The sequence below is a fragment of the Myxocyprinus asiaticus genome, chromosome 38 (genome assembly GCF_019703515.2).
Source record: "Myxocyprinus asiaticus isolate MX2 ecotype Aquarium Trade chromosome 38, UBuf_Myxa_2, whole genome shotgun sequence".
In the NCBI taxonomy this organism is placed as follows: Eukaryota; Metazoa; Chordata; class Actinopteri; order Cypriniformes; family Catostomidae; genus Myxocyprinus; species Myxocyprinus asiaticus.
In genome coordinates, this window is record NC_059381.1 from 30,803,931 (window position 1) to 30,819,158 (window position 15,228).

General features: G+C 38.4%; 1 protein-coding gene across 4 annotated transcripts in view; it reads left to right on the forward strand.

Annotated features, from left to right (window-relative positions):
• Positions 1 to 15,228, forward strand: part of ebf1b (EBF transcription factor 1b) — a 177,768-nt gene that overhangs the window by 117,603 nt on the left and 44,937 nt on the right. For all 4 annotated transcript variants that reach the window (XM_051677466.1, XM_051677468.1, XM_051677467.1 and 1 more), the window contains exon 8: positions 6,890 to 7,031. In XM_051677466.1, the coding sequence (XP_051533426.1) occupies positions 6,890 to 7,031 (142 nt within the window). The remainder of the gene's footprint in view (positions 1 to 6,889; positions 7,032 to 15,228) is intronic.

Here is a 15,228-nt window from a genome sequence, read left to right on the forward strand (position 1 = left end):
ATGACGTAGAACTGTAGTCGCTCACATTTCATGCAAAATCTCTTCAGATGTTTCACTTACAATTCTTAGAGAAAAAAACTTTAAAACTTTACAAAAAGGTTGTATTTGTTAACATTACGAAATGCATAAGGTATCATGAATTTACAATATTTTTAAAAGCATTTATTAATCCTGGTTTGAGTTCATTTATAAAAATAAAATAGCACATTTTTAGTTCAGAATGCATTAATTAATGTTAACATATACAACTTTAAAAAAATGCATTAGCATATGGTGAAATTAACATTAACCAATATAATTTTTAAAAACTTTATAAAAGTATTGTTCATTGTTAATTCATGCTACCTAGTAGTTCCCTATCTGTCACTCACTTGACGTTGTGTCGATGTAGTGACACTAGGGGTCACTCTTGGGAGCCCGAAACATCTCTGGTCTTTGAAAAAAGGCCAATGAAAATTGGCGAGTGGTATTTGTATACCACTCCCCCGAACATACGGGTATAAAAGGAGCTGGTATGCAACCACTCATTCAGATTTTCTCTTCGGAGCCGAATGGTCGATGCTCACTGAGCTGAATTCTCACGACTGTTCATTCACCTTTGCTGGATCTGACGGCGCATTTCAGCGGCTTCTCCCCCTCTGCACTGGTGCATTGCAGAGAATGCCCCTGGGTGCTTCGGCAGAAATAAAAGAGTATATTCTAAAAAAGAGTATATTTCTCTAAAAGAGCGGCACACACGGAACATCTTTTTAAAGATGCCCTTCCGTTTGTGTGTTAGTCCTGATTGCGGTCGTTATCTCTCGCCTTCTGACGGTCACGATTGCTGTCTTTCGTGTCTGGGTGCTGCCCACATGGATGGGTCATGTACTCATTGTGAGAACATGACCATGGCAACGTTGCGGTCACGGCTTGCCTTTGTAAGAAAGCAAGCCACCCCTCACGCTCCTCGCGACAGCCCCCCCTGGCGAATTCCCCTGAGGAAGGACCTTCTTTCTCAGGGATGGGGCACCATCTGGCACCCGCGACCAGACCTCTGGAATCTCCATGTCTGGCCCCTGGACGGGACGTGGAAGACTTAAGTGGCCTACCACCGCAGGCTAGGGCTCCCTCTATGAGGCACCTGTATGCCTTGAAGTGCTGTCTGTTCGCTAAGTCGTGTTCTTCCTGACACGAAGATCCCCAGAGATGCGCAGTCAGGTCGGTGCTTTCCTTCCTGCAGGAGAGGTTGGAGGGGTGGCTGTCCCCCTCCACCCTGAAGGTGTATGTAGCCGCTATAGTGGCACACCACCACACAGTGGACGGTAAGTCCTTAGGGAAGCACGACCTGATCATCAGGTCCCTGAGAGGTGCCAGGAGGTCAAATCCCCTCATTACCTCATGGGACCTCTCTGTAGTTCTTCAGCGTCTACGGTGAGCCCCTTTTGAGCCCCTGCAGTCAGCTAAGCTTAAGGCACTCTCCTTAAAGACTGATCTCCTGACTGCGCTTACTTCCATCAAGAGGGTAGGAAACCTGCAAGCATTCTCTGTCAGCGAAACACCGGGATATGTGCCCAAGGTTCCCACAACCCCATTTAGGGATCAGGTGGTGAACCTGCAAGTGCTACCCCAGGAGGAGGCAGATCCAGCCCTGACGTTGCTGTGTCCGGTGCGTGCTTTACGCATCTATTTGGATTGCACGCAGAGCTTTAGAGTCTCTGAGCAGCTCTTTGTCTGCTTTGGTGGACAGCGGAAAGGAAGCACTGTCTCCAAGCAGAGGATCGCCCACTGGGTCATTGACGCCATAGCAATGGCATATCACTATCATGACGTGCCGCCTCCTGCAGGGCTACGAGCCCACTCTACCAGGAGTATGGCGGCCTCCTGGGCCTTGACCAGGGGTGCTTCTCTAACAGACATTTGCAGAGCAGCAGGCTGGGCAACACCCAACACCTTTGTGAGGTTCTACAATCTTCGGGTGGAGCCGGTCTCGTCCCGTGTAGTGGCAGGCACAAGCAAGTAAGTCCGGGACATCTGGCTGGGTGTATTACTTGCGCATAGCACCTTTCACCTCCCCTGAGCTGAAGACATGCACTGTTGACTTCCAGTAGTGTTCACAAAGTGTGTTCCCTGGATGAATTCCTCTGAGCCCTGTGGCAGACGAGTTTGCAGAGAAACTCGCTGCCAGCTCAGTACATGTGCTAACTAAGCCTTGTACTGGGGTAGGTGCTTCACATGTGTTGGTTCCCCATAGGTAACCCCATGCGACGTATATCTTCCGCTAATTCATTTCCCTGTTGGTAAACTGCATCTTCCTTGAGCAGAGGCTCCTCTGCCCCAGTCACCATGTTTGTAGAAACTCCTCCCCCGTAGGGTAGGACCTACCATGGGACTTCTCCACATGACATACAACCGACAAGGCTCGGCAAGACCATGTGACGTATTTCCACTCAAAATACCCCCCTCTTCTCTCTGGGTGGGGCGTGATCTCTGCAGTGTCTTCCCCTTGGGAGTGATACCCCCCCGACGTAGACACTGGTGGCCTCAGTCGGTTAACAAATTTCACTCATTTTTTGGGGAGAGGAAAAAAAAGAGGATAAGAGGCCATGACTGGGCTAGCCTGTCTCTATCTTTTGGGCAGTCGACTTGTTCCTGAAGGGCTGTTCGACACTCATAACAGCGTTGGGGGAGGTTACGTGTTGGCCTGGTGTGCTGGCTACGAGGCACACAGTGGTCTGCCTGTCACACACCGCCAGTTCACGTAACACAGTTCAGCTAGTTGTGGCGTTTCTTATAGGGACCCCTAGTGTCACTACATCGACACAACATCGAGTGAGTGACAGATAGGGAACATCCTGGTTACTTTCGTAACCTCCGTTCCCTGATGGAGGGAAAGAGACGTTGTGTCCCTCCTACCACAATGCTGGACTACCCGCTGAAATGGCCGGGACCTTGTCTCAGCTCCTCAGCACAAAATCTGAATGAGTGGTTGCATACCAGCTCCTTTTATACCCGTATGTTCGGGGGAGTGGTATGCAAATACCACTCGCCAATTTTCATTGGCCTTTTTTCAAAGACCAGAGGTGTTTCAGGCTCCCAAGAGTGACCCCTAGTGTCACTACATCGACACAACGTCTCGTTCCCTCCATCAGGGAACGGAGGTTACGAAAGTAACCAGGACGTTAACTAATGTTAATGAATACAAGCTCATTGAAAAGTTTTACCATTAAAACAAAATAGACAATTGTTTGCATACATCTGTGAGATTATGATTGAAATGCAGGGCGAACTTAAATTAAATATTTTTTATGATAATATATATATATATATATATATATATATATATATATATGCAGTTGAGCTCAAAAGTTTGCATACCCTTGGAGAATTGATAATATGTGTACCATTTTTAAAGAAAACATGAGTGAGCAGGCAAAACACATTTCTTTTATTTCTTATGGGATTCATATTCAACTGTAGGTTATAACAGAATGGCACAATCATAAAACAAAACATGGTAACAAAGAAAAAAATGAAATGACCCCTGTTCAAAAGTCTACATACCCTTAGTTCTTAATACTGTGTATTGCCCCCTTTAGCATCAATGACAGCGTGCAGTCTTTTGTAATAGTTGTGTATAAAGCCCCAAATTCTTGCAGTGGTATAGCTGCCCATTCGTCTTGGCAAAATGCCTCCAGGTCATGCAAAGTCTTCGGTCGTCTTGCATGAACCGCACGATTGAGATCTCCCCAGAGTGGCTCGATGATATTAAAGTCAGGAGACTGTGATGGCCACTCCAGAACCTTCACCTTTTTCTGCTGTAACCACTGGAGGGTCAATTTGGCCATGTGCTTAGGGTCATTGTCATGTTGGAAAGTCCAAGTGCGTCCCATGCGCAGCTTCCATGCAGAAGAATGCAAACTGTCTGCCAGTATTTACTGATAACATGCTGCATTCATCTTGCCATCAATTTTCACAAGATTTCCCATGCCTTTAGAGCTCACACCCCCAAAAACATCAGTGAGCCACCACCATGCTTCACAGTGGGGATGGTATTCTTTTCACTATAGGCCTTGTTGACCCCTCTCCAAACATAGCACTTATGGTTGTGACCATAAAGCTCTATTTTGGTCTCATCACTCCAAATTACAGTGTACCAGAAGCTGTGAGGCGTGTCAAGTTGTTGTCGGGCATATTACAACCGGGCTTTTTTTGGCATTGGCGCAGTAAAGTCTTCTTTCTGGCAACTCGACCATGCAACTAATTTTTGTTCAAGTATCGTCGTATTGTGCTCCTTGAAACAACCACACCGTCTTTTTCCGGAGCAGCCTGTATTTCTCCTGAGGTTACCTGTGGGTTTTTCTTTGTAAAACCCACAGTCCACAGAGTATTTTCCCAAAAGTCTTGGGGATCATCAAGATGTTTTCTGGCAAAAATGAGACAAGCCTTAATGTAATTTTGCTCAGCAGTGGTTTTCGTCTTGGAACTCTGCCATGCAGGTCATTTTTGCCCAGTCTCTTTCTTATGGTGGAGTCATGAACACTGACCTTAACTGAGGCAAGTGAGGCCTGCAGTTCTTTGGATGTTGTTGTGGGGTCTTTTGTGACCTCTTGGATGAGTTGTCGCTGCGCTCTTGGGGTAATTTTGGTCGGCCGGCCACTCCTGGGAAGGTTCACCACTGTTCCATGTTTTCGCCATTTGTGGATAATGGCTCTCACCATGGTTCTCTGGAGTCCCAAAGCTTTAGAAATGGCTTTATAACCTTTTCCAGACTGATAGATCTCAATCACTTTCTTTCTCATTTGTTCCTGAATTTCTTTGGATCTCGGCATGTTGTCTAGCTTTTGAAGATCTTTTGGTCTACTTCACTTTGTCAGGCAGGTCCTATTTAAGTGATTTCTTGATTGAGAACAGGTGTGGCAGTAATCAGGCCTGGGTGTGGCTAGAGAAATTGAACTCAGATGTGAAAAACCACAGTTAAGTATGTTTTAACAGGTGGGGCAAACACTTTTTCACACAGGTCTATGTAGGTTTGGATTTTGTTTTCCCTTAATAATAACAACCTTCATTTAAAAACTGCATTTTGTGTTTACTTGTGTTATCTTTGACTAATATTTAAACTTGTTTGATGATCTGAAACATTTAAGTGTGACAAACATGCAAAAAAAATAAGAAATCAGGCAGGGGGCAAACACTTTTTCACACCACTGTATATATATACTTCGAAATGTCCTGACAAACATTAAACAAATGCTAATGTTATTCTAAAAATTTTAATGCCATTAAAGTTTCTCACTATCATTATTCATGTGTAAATTATTGTCCAACCTCTTCTCAGTCAGCACACAAACAGCGTTGTCACCAGGCATTTGTTACTTTTCTCAGCGCTTTTAAGAATGCACCAATCACAGTCATTTGTGATTACTGCATATATATATAATTTTCTGGAGATATATAATAAAATAGGAAAAAGAAAAATAATGTAAAAATTTCACAAGTGAGCATGCAAAGATGTAGTGAAATTAATTATATTTTTGAAAATATATATCAAACATGATTTAAGCTGATAATAAATGGTTATAAACTACATAGAGCTATAAGATAGCAATACAATTAATGTGGATAGTATAGTTATGGAATAATTCAGTGTCAAATGTTTTCTTTCATATTGATATCTCTGACTTTTTTTGCAGACCATGGCGTCTCTTCTGAAATCTGAAAAAAAAAAAAAAAAAAAAAATGAGAAGCAGGATACTAATGCAAACATCTCTGTTTGCTCTCCATTAAATCACATTGCTATCTAGGAGAAGCAACTGAGATATGAAAAAAAATAATTATGATTTTAATATAAGCAAAGGAAATAAAAAAATAAAAATAAAAAACCTATGGAAAGACAAAGTGAGGCAGTGAGTGACAGACAGAAGGATAAAGAATGAAAGAGAGAAGTGTATACCTAACCATCCCTTAGAGACTTACCTCTCTATGCCAAGTCCTTTTGTTTTTCAAGAGGTAGAGTTCATATAAAAGCTCAACAGCAATTGAAATAAGAGGCTCTATACAGGGGGTATCAGAGGGCCTTAAAGGCTTAAGAGGGCCTGTTTGTGCCACTCATAATGGCAACCTCAAACACTTATTACCTTCTTGCCATTGTCTCAGGGCGCTAAAGTGCCGCTCGCTTTTTAATTGAATTAATCTGAGCCAACCTCTATCAGCAATCAATTGTAGAGAACAGGGCATTGTGGTATAGGCAGAGAGGTGTGTTTGTATCTGTGTTAATTAGTGTACAGAATAGAAGCAATTAGAGACTCAGAGTGCTTTAATTGCTGCACTGCAAGAGAAGGGATTTGAGTTACATGCCACATAACTGTGCAAGTTTGTAAACTAATACTTAAGACTATATTTAATGGGATGTAAGTTAAAATGCGTTCTCTTATTCCAGCTTAATGTGCAGTGACAGCTATGAGTAAGCCATTCGTACGTTGAGTCCCATGAATCAGTGTGAACACTCCTAACCAGTCCCACACAGCAACATTGGCTCAACCAATGGTGTGAGTTTGGGGTGGACATACAGTATCTGTTTTGTCCTTTGGTGCCACTATTCTTGCAAAAATGACACACTTCACCTACAATGCTGAAAACAGCATTATGTCAGCTTACATTTTTTCGATCTCTGCCTAGGAGATATTTTTTTAGTAATTAGGCTTAGTAACTTGTGTTGTTGATTTGTTTATTTTGTGTATTGTACTGTGTACTGTATTGCGGCGTCCAAACCACTAATGGAAGCCACTGGCATCTTCCTGGAACAGCTTATGTAATATTTAATATTTGTAATGATATTAAAGCTTATTAAAAATTGGTTTCCAACCATGTCTTTAAATTCTGTCATTCGAGTCCTGTGTTCTTTCTTTCACAGGTGGTTGTGTCAACAACAGTCAGTGTAGAAGGACACGTGCTGGCTGTTTCAGACAATATGTTTGTGCACAACAACTCCAAACATGGCAGAAGAGCTCGGAGACTCGACCCGTCAGAGGGAACGCCGTCATATCTGGAACATGGTGAGTTGCTGCTGTTTTCACACTAACTATAACACCAAAATCTGAAATCGGCAGTTAAATGTGATTACACATTTATATATTTTATATACTTTTATCTATTGAAGAGTGCTGGTGGAAAGACCCCATATCATCAAAATTTGAGGTTTGTAGCTTTTAGTTTATGTCTGTTTGCTGACCTTTTAGGCCATCTATATGCTAATGTACTCCCAAAAGTTGATACACCTTACAGTTTCAATAGGAAATACATCAAGACAGGAAAGGAAAGAAATTGCATGGGGTCTTGATTATTAAAAGGTATAGTTCACCCAAAAAAGTTAATTATGTCACAATTTACCTCATGTTGCTACAAAGCCATATTACTGTCTTTCTTCTGTGGAACACAAAAGGGGATGTTAGGCAGAATTAACTTTTATTGCATATTTTTTCCATCTCCTTTTGTGCTAGAAGTCATATGGGTTTACAGCATGAGGGTAAGTAAATGTTGACAGAATTTTCTTTTTTGGGTTAACTATCCCTTTAACAGTAACAAACTGGTTTGTAACAAGAATAAATTAAGAAATACAACAAGAAAAAAGACAGAAAAAGAATAAGGTATGCTATAGTGGGTGAACAGGGACCTTGGCAGATAGTGTATACTCACACTTTATTATATTGCGATGAAATATGCAGTAAGCCTCTAAACCACACACAAAAGTCCACATTTAACTAACAGAGTTTTGATACAAAATCTTAAACACCATCCAGTATGTGTGAATGAGTTGGTGAGAGATAACGCTTAGCTGTCGCAGCTGTCCGTGAGCTTTGGCCCTGTAAGTCATTTCTCCAGTGGTGCGGAGAGAGTAAAAGATGAAGCAGAGATTAATTAAAGCACTAACCTGTGACCTCCCTCATTCCATTAACCCAACCCTTCATACCTACATCTGCACAAATGACTGTGGTGGGATTTAATTGAATGTGCAGGATGAAAATTATGCATAAAGTCAGATAAATTAAAATGAACTGGACATATTTTTATGCTCTTACAAAAAGGTACTGTGGCAGGACCACAGTATAAGATGCTAAAACCATGGTAATGAAAGATTACCATATGTATATATTGTACCATGGTATTTACTATTTATATGGTACATCAGGGTAGTTCAAAGAATACCATAGTATTACCATGTCCAAAAAATAAATAAATAAATAAATAAATAAATAAATAATAATAATAATACATGGTAGTACCATGGCTCATATCTAAAAAAAAAAAAAAAAGATAATAGATAAATGATAAATAAATAACATGTTATACCAGGACAAAAACATGGTACCAGGGTATTTACATGCTACTCAAAGGTACTTTAAAGAATGTCAAAAATGTAAAAAAACAAAAAACAAAAAAACAACAAAAAAACAAAAAACAAACAAACAATAATAATAATAAAAAAACAATTCTACCATAGCAAATATCCAGAAAACATGGCATAACCATGGTAACTTGTCCTAAAAAAAACATAGAGTAACACTTTACCATAAGGTTCCATTTGTTAACCCTTAAAAAGGGCAAGGGTATAAAGGTACCTCTGTTGTTTTGCAACACATTAGGGCCCACATTTACATGTTTTTTCTCAAATATTTATTTTATTTTCATGAAATTAACATTGAAAAGGTAGGAGCGTTTGCCTCGAGGTCAACTGCCTTCTCAAAAAATTCTGCTTTTTTACATTTAGATAAAGATTGTGAGTTGATGCCAGACTTTCTATACGAGTCTTTTTGAGATACTATATATATATATATATATATATATATATATATATATATATATATATATATATATATATATATATTAAATGACAGAATCACTCATTGCTCCTCTCCTTAGCCTCCTAAATGTTTGTATCTCTCAAGATTTTTTTAGGGTTAATGTATTAGGTATCATTAACTTAAAATGAACAATATATATTTTTACATCATTTGTTAATCTTTGTTAATGTTAGCTAATAAAAATACAATGGTTCATTTTTAGCTCCTGTTAGTTCATAGTACATTTAGAAAAGTTAAGATATACAACTTTGATTTACAAAATGTATTACTGTATGTTAAAAATTAACATTAATGAAGATTAATAAATGCTGTAAAAGTATTGTTCATCGTGCGTTCATGTTAACTAATGTTGTTAACTAATGTAAACAAATGGAACCTTGTTGTTAAGTGTTACCAAACATAATAATACTATGGAACTTTTTGGTTCTTTTTTGTAATTATGGTTTCAATATGGCATGATTATCTACAATGATCAAGATCGTATTCTTAATTTTACTCAGATAACCCTAAATAAATCAAATAAAAACTAATGTTTTAGCTGAGTTGTGATGTTTGAAATGTGTAAAAGCTTCAATACAGAGAGTGTATTTTAATCTTTATCAGTGAACATTACAAACCGATGTTTCATCCTACTGGTTGATCTAAAATGCTAATTTTTTTAAACAAACTTATAGTTTATTGGTCCATGTCTTTTTCCTGTCTCCCCTGTGATTGGTCAGTCACTCAAATGTGTATTATATTTGTCCTTCCTTGGAAATTTCCTGTTGACAGACATGGCAAAAGCATGCAGTTATTAAAAAAATGTATGCTTTAATGCATCGCCTGCTTATTCGTAACATTGTCGGTATACATTTTCCTTGAAAACCTGCTGACGAAATGCAGCGGAAAATTCCACCCTCGATGCCACATCCATCACAATGGATTACTGATGACTGACACATCACTTCAATAATATATGACAAAAATTGTCTCAGAAATGCCATTTCTACCTCATTGACTTGAAAATAAAAAGCCTTTTTAGGGCTCTTTAAAAGCATACAGTGGCCATTTCCCTCAGGAAGGCGTTTGTCTTCGATAACCTGTATGTTATATGGCTGTAGAGTCAGTTGGGTGCAATTTAGCCTTAGCTTTAGCTTTTCCAAAGACCATCTGCACAAGATCAAACTCACGTTGACATGCTTTACAAAGAAGCTTGAAGTATTTAAGATGTTTTGTAGAGCCAACTTTGTCAGTTCAGCAAATCTAATCAGTGTCCCATTTAGTCTGTCAAAGATTCAGATGTCCAGGGAAATTTGTTGGATCTGGATGGGAGGACAGAACATATGATGTGGTGATTTACGGTCGTTGATGAATATGGTGTGATAAGCTGTCATGGTCCCTTGGGATCTGTGGCCGCGTGCTGGCAGTATCAAGCGCTTTCAGAGGGTCTGTTCACATTTGGATGAAAGACAAAGAGTACAGATTTACAGTTTGTGTTGACTGTATGCCTACAGGGTTTCAATCAATCGCGTTTCAAATAAATATGCTCATAAAGTGGCCTTAAGTTAAGTTAAATTTACATGCACATTACATTTATCAATAAAGATGCAATGTGTCATTTCTGTGGCGATGTGGCACCAAACAGAATTGCAAAAAAGGTTTCCAGAGCACTCCCCTATCTGCCATTGCTTATGATGGTTGGTATCCTAATGGGCCTGGAAATTACCTCAGATCAAAGTTTGATTATGAAAGAGCAATGGGAACGTACATAGTTAATATAGACAGCTCAGAGGATGCAAGTGGCTGGATGTATTTATCTCCAGGAGCTTTAGGTCTCTATGTGACCCCATATACTCTAGCATTAAATGAGTTTATAAGAAAGAGAAAGCAGGAGAAATGGCTCAGCTGAAAGCATCCCAGCGGAAGACGCTCTCTCTGTCCCAGAGAACCAAGCACAAACCCTAGGGATGCAGAAAGAGGATGCAATTTGTCCATGGGCACTAATGTGTGTACGTATGCATGTGTGTTTGTGACATATATCTTGTGTGGGTGATTTTTTTTCCCCCGCTGCATTGTTTCTGTATTTGTCCATACAGAACTACAGTTTCTGTTTCTGGATTTAAATCAAATCTCATACTTTATTTAGGTATTTCATTAATTCTGTTGTATATGGGTTGTTGACGTCATTGAATTCAAAAGATGTTAGGCAGAATGTTAGCCTCAGTCACCATTCACTTTCATTGCACCTTTTTTTCATACAATAAAAGTGAATAGTGACTGAGGCTAACATTCTGCCTATCATCTCCTGTATTCCATAGAAGAAAGCCATGCAGGTTTCAAACAACATGAGGGTGAGAGAATTATGAGAGAATTTTTAGGTTTAAGGTTTTTCACCATTTTTGCCTTCACTTGTTCAATGTAAACGGTCATTAACAAATTAGTTTTTAGAAGTATAAATATTCCATGCAGTCTCTCTATTAATGTGGTCATAAAAGCTGCGTAAATAACAATAATTATAAAATAATTGTCAAAATGCTGTTTAAAATAGTTTTAGATTAAATATAACATGTAACATCACATGTCAACTACCCATATGTAATGCTTTATTAAATTTTATTAATATTTAATTACAGGGTTCTCATGGTCATGGAAAACCAGGAAATATAATTTTAGTCATGGAAATAAATAAAATCTTAGGAAATGTTTATGTTGAATATACATTTCTCCAATTAAGCTCAGCTCTAAAATATTTCATCGGTGAGAAATAGCTCTTTTTGAGTGCAAATATCTATAACAATTACTTATAAAAATCCTCATCCAGTCACAAACAACTGGAAAAGTCATGAAAAACTTGCACAAATGCATTTGTCAAATGATGTGAGAACCTCTTGATTATCCAATTACAGCTTTTTTCAACTTTTGTTGTAATAATTTTGAACTCTCTTGTATCTATCCAAGTGTAATCTCTCAAACCTGTGTTCGTACTTCTGTTTATCGCCTTTGTGTTGTTTGTGTGTGTGTGTGTAACGTTGTATGTTGTAAATGTGTGTATATGGGAGCAGAATGGCGAGCAGATGGCTCAGAGAAAGGGACAGAAAGTTTAATCCTATCAGATGCATTCATGCATCTCCATCTGCTTAATCCAGCTACCATTTCAGCCTCCGCCAGAAACCTCCACTCACGCCAAGATTACCGCCACAGATTGCACCTCATCTTCCTTACTTTACAACTCCACCAAATGCTAGTGTGTGTATGTGTGTGTGTCGTTTCACCCTCCAGATCTGGATTTCTTTTCTTTCTAGTGTCTGACACGAGCATTACATGTAAAAACATAAGATTAACGTATATACATGAACACAAGGAGTTGTTCTTTTTAGTAATCTAAAGCGGCTTGTGATTGGGACTTAGAGATGTTTTTCAAATTAAAAAAGGGAGAAAAACATAAATATTGGCTACAGATTAAGCTTTTGGATTATGAGCATTTAAATATAATAGATTTTTGAAATCTAATAACCAAATGATTGGTATTTCAGAAATGTGTCAACAAGACCAGAGACCAGATTTTCGAATCTACGTTAATAAGCAGTTCATTTCCAAATTCAAATGACTGAGTTTTAGGATTTAAATGTATTGGTAACACATTAGCAAATATAATGACATTATGTAATGCTTGACAGATCACAATGTGATAAATTAAAATGATTAGAAATGTCAAAAACACATTACAGTACTGATACTGTGTATTTATGTAAATAATGAGTAATAATAATGAACTGTACTTACTTTATTATTATTTTTATGGCGATACTTGTAATAACAATGTTATTATATAGTAATTAATATATAGTAATTATATATTAAAATGTAATATGTCTAATAAATTATGAATGAAAGGGCCTGATCATTATTAATGAGAGTCATTATAAATTTTTACAATCATGTGTTTTATGGCCACTTCTAGGGAGAGTAGCCACAGTACTTAATCGTCTCCATTTATAGGCAATTTTTCTGTGGACATATATATATTTAAGCTCTTCGAGATAACTTTGTAACCCTTTCCATCTTTATGCAAAGCAACAATTCTTGATCGTAGGTCTTCTGAGGTCTCTTTTTTTTTTGTTTGAGAGGCATTGTCCACATCAGCAGATGCTTCTTGTTAATAGCAAACTCAAAATGTTTGAGTGCTTTTTATAAGTCAAAGTAGCTCTAACCCACACCTCCAAACTTGTTTCATTAACTGGATGCCAGGTTTCCCAACTCCAGACTCTAATTAGCATTTGTTAACATCATTAGCCTAGGGGTTCACATACTTTTTCCAACCTACACTGTAAATGTTTGAATGATGTATTCAGTATGTATAAGAACAATACAATAATTCGTTATTAGTTAAAATAGATTGTGTTTGTTCACTATTTTAACGTAGATGAAGATCAAACCAGATTTTAAGACAATATACATAATTATACATAAATGCAGGAAATTCCAAAGAGTTCACATACTTTTTATTCCCACTGTATTCAAGTAGTTAATTTTGTTATTATATTTCTGAAAGGCAGCATTTTGTTGTTGCTGACCCTTGTGTTTCCCTCTTTCTCATGTTGAATGACTGTTCACCCTGCTCTCAAATATTTCATAATTCCACTTTTCACATCATCACTGACCCTGAAAGAGAGACAACTCAACAGCCCAGAAAGGTTAAATTACAATAAATCTTACCTAACTTGCATCTCTCAGCATGTGGACCTAACAGTCATGCTCTCCTATCACAACACGCCCTCTCTTTATATCTCATTACCGTGAGTGATGCTTTGGCAATTGGGAGCTAAATGCAGGTAAACGCTGGCTGGCTAAATTGCTTTCTTTTCCCCCTGCTAGCACTAGACTCTGCATCTCTGAAGGGAGCAGACAGCTCTAATAAGCAAACTGACCTTTCTCCGTGGTGGTCCCTTTCTCACTCAGTCACTGATCCACGGCCACCACGGAGAGCAACAAACAAAACACGCTAAACGAGCTAGTGTACCTTGACGCCCGGTGACAAAAACACGTGTCTCCTACAGCATGGGGGCTAAGGTCACCTTATTTACACAAATAATGCACAACCCCACTTCAATGTTAATATACAGGTGTACTAAAGACTTAATTTTAGTTTGGTTGGGAGAATTTGGCTTTCAATTCTCAAAGATAAAATACATTCTCCTATCCAAGCTTGCTCTGCAGAAAATAACTATAAGTAGTTTGGTTTCCTATATTCATAGGTTGGTTTCCTATAAAAGACAAGTAGTCTTGTAATAAGCTGGATAATGAGCAGCCAGTTGGTCATTTTCACAAAAAAAAAACGCCATAAGAACTTTGAAGTAAACCAGCGGTGCATGTACTAGGAAGTACTTGTGGTTGAAAACCAGGAAGTAATTGTGTTCACATAATTAATGGTGAGCACGATTCGAAGGTTGCATTTTACCTCTAAAATTACTTTTTTACTCCACTTACAGATAGGTTTAGAGTTGGGCTTTGGTTAATAAACTTTGGTTTAGTTAATAAAATATGCATTCTTGTTGACATCATTTACAACTAAAAACGACTAAATTTTGGCACCTCTCTGTGGACATTTCACCTGCAAACTGGAGCTCACATGTGCCTTAATGTTTAACAACACTTCCAGCTTCGGCCACTGGGGGCATTTCATCAGTAAAACTTTCAATCATTTGTCACCGAATTCACAGTGTTATCCGTCTGGATAAATTATGGTCTAGTAACAAATCATATACAGTATAGTACTGGACACAGAAATATTCTGGTTTGGCAATGCACCATTCTTACTGAAAGAGTAAGGCTTTTTGCAGTCTGAGGCAATGTATTTCTATTCTCTTACAATCAAAACAACTTTTGATCAATCTAAAAGTACATTTATTTTAAAATAGTTCACTGTTTTGCCACTGTGCCTTCAAAATCTGTATATATGCCAGCACAGGCAAAGTATTGGATGGGAATTCTTGGTGCAAGTAATCCTTTGTTTTTATGCCTAATGTGTGCTATGAGAGCTGTGTAAACCACCAACACTTTTCCAGGGCATGTGGTATGGGACCCTTAGTTGGATCCAGCTGTGTGAGTTTTCATGGTGATGTTTGTGTGTTTTTGGTTTCCTGCTCTGGCCTTGAAATAGGAGACTGAGAGGTGTCAAGACTTCCCTCGGACCACAGGAAATAAACCACATTAAAATGCCACCTTTAACCCTGAAGTGTTTAGTTAAGGGATGGTTCACCCAAAAATTCTGTCATCATTTACTCACCCACATGACTTTCTTTCTTTTATGGAACACAAAAGGGTGGTTTGCAAAATGTTGGACTCAAACACCATTCACTTTCATTGGATCTTTTTTCCATACAATGAAAATGAATGGTAACTGAGATTTTCT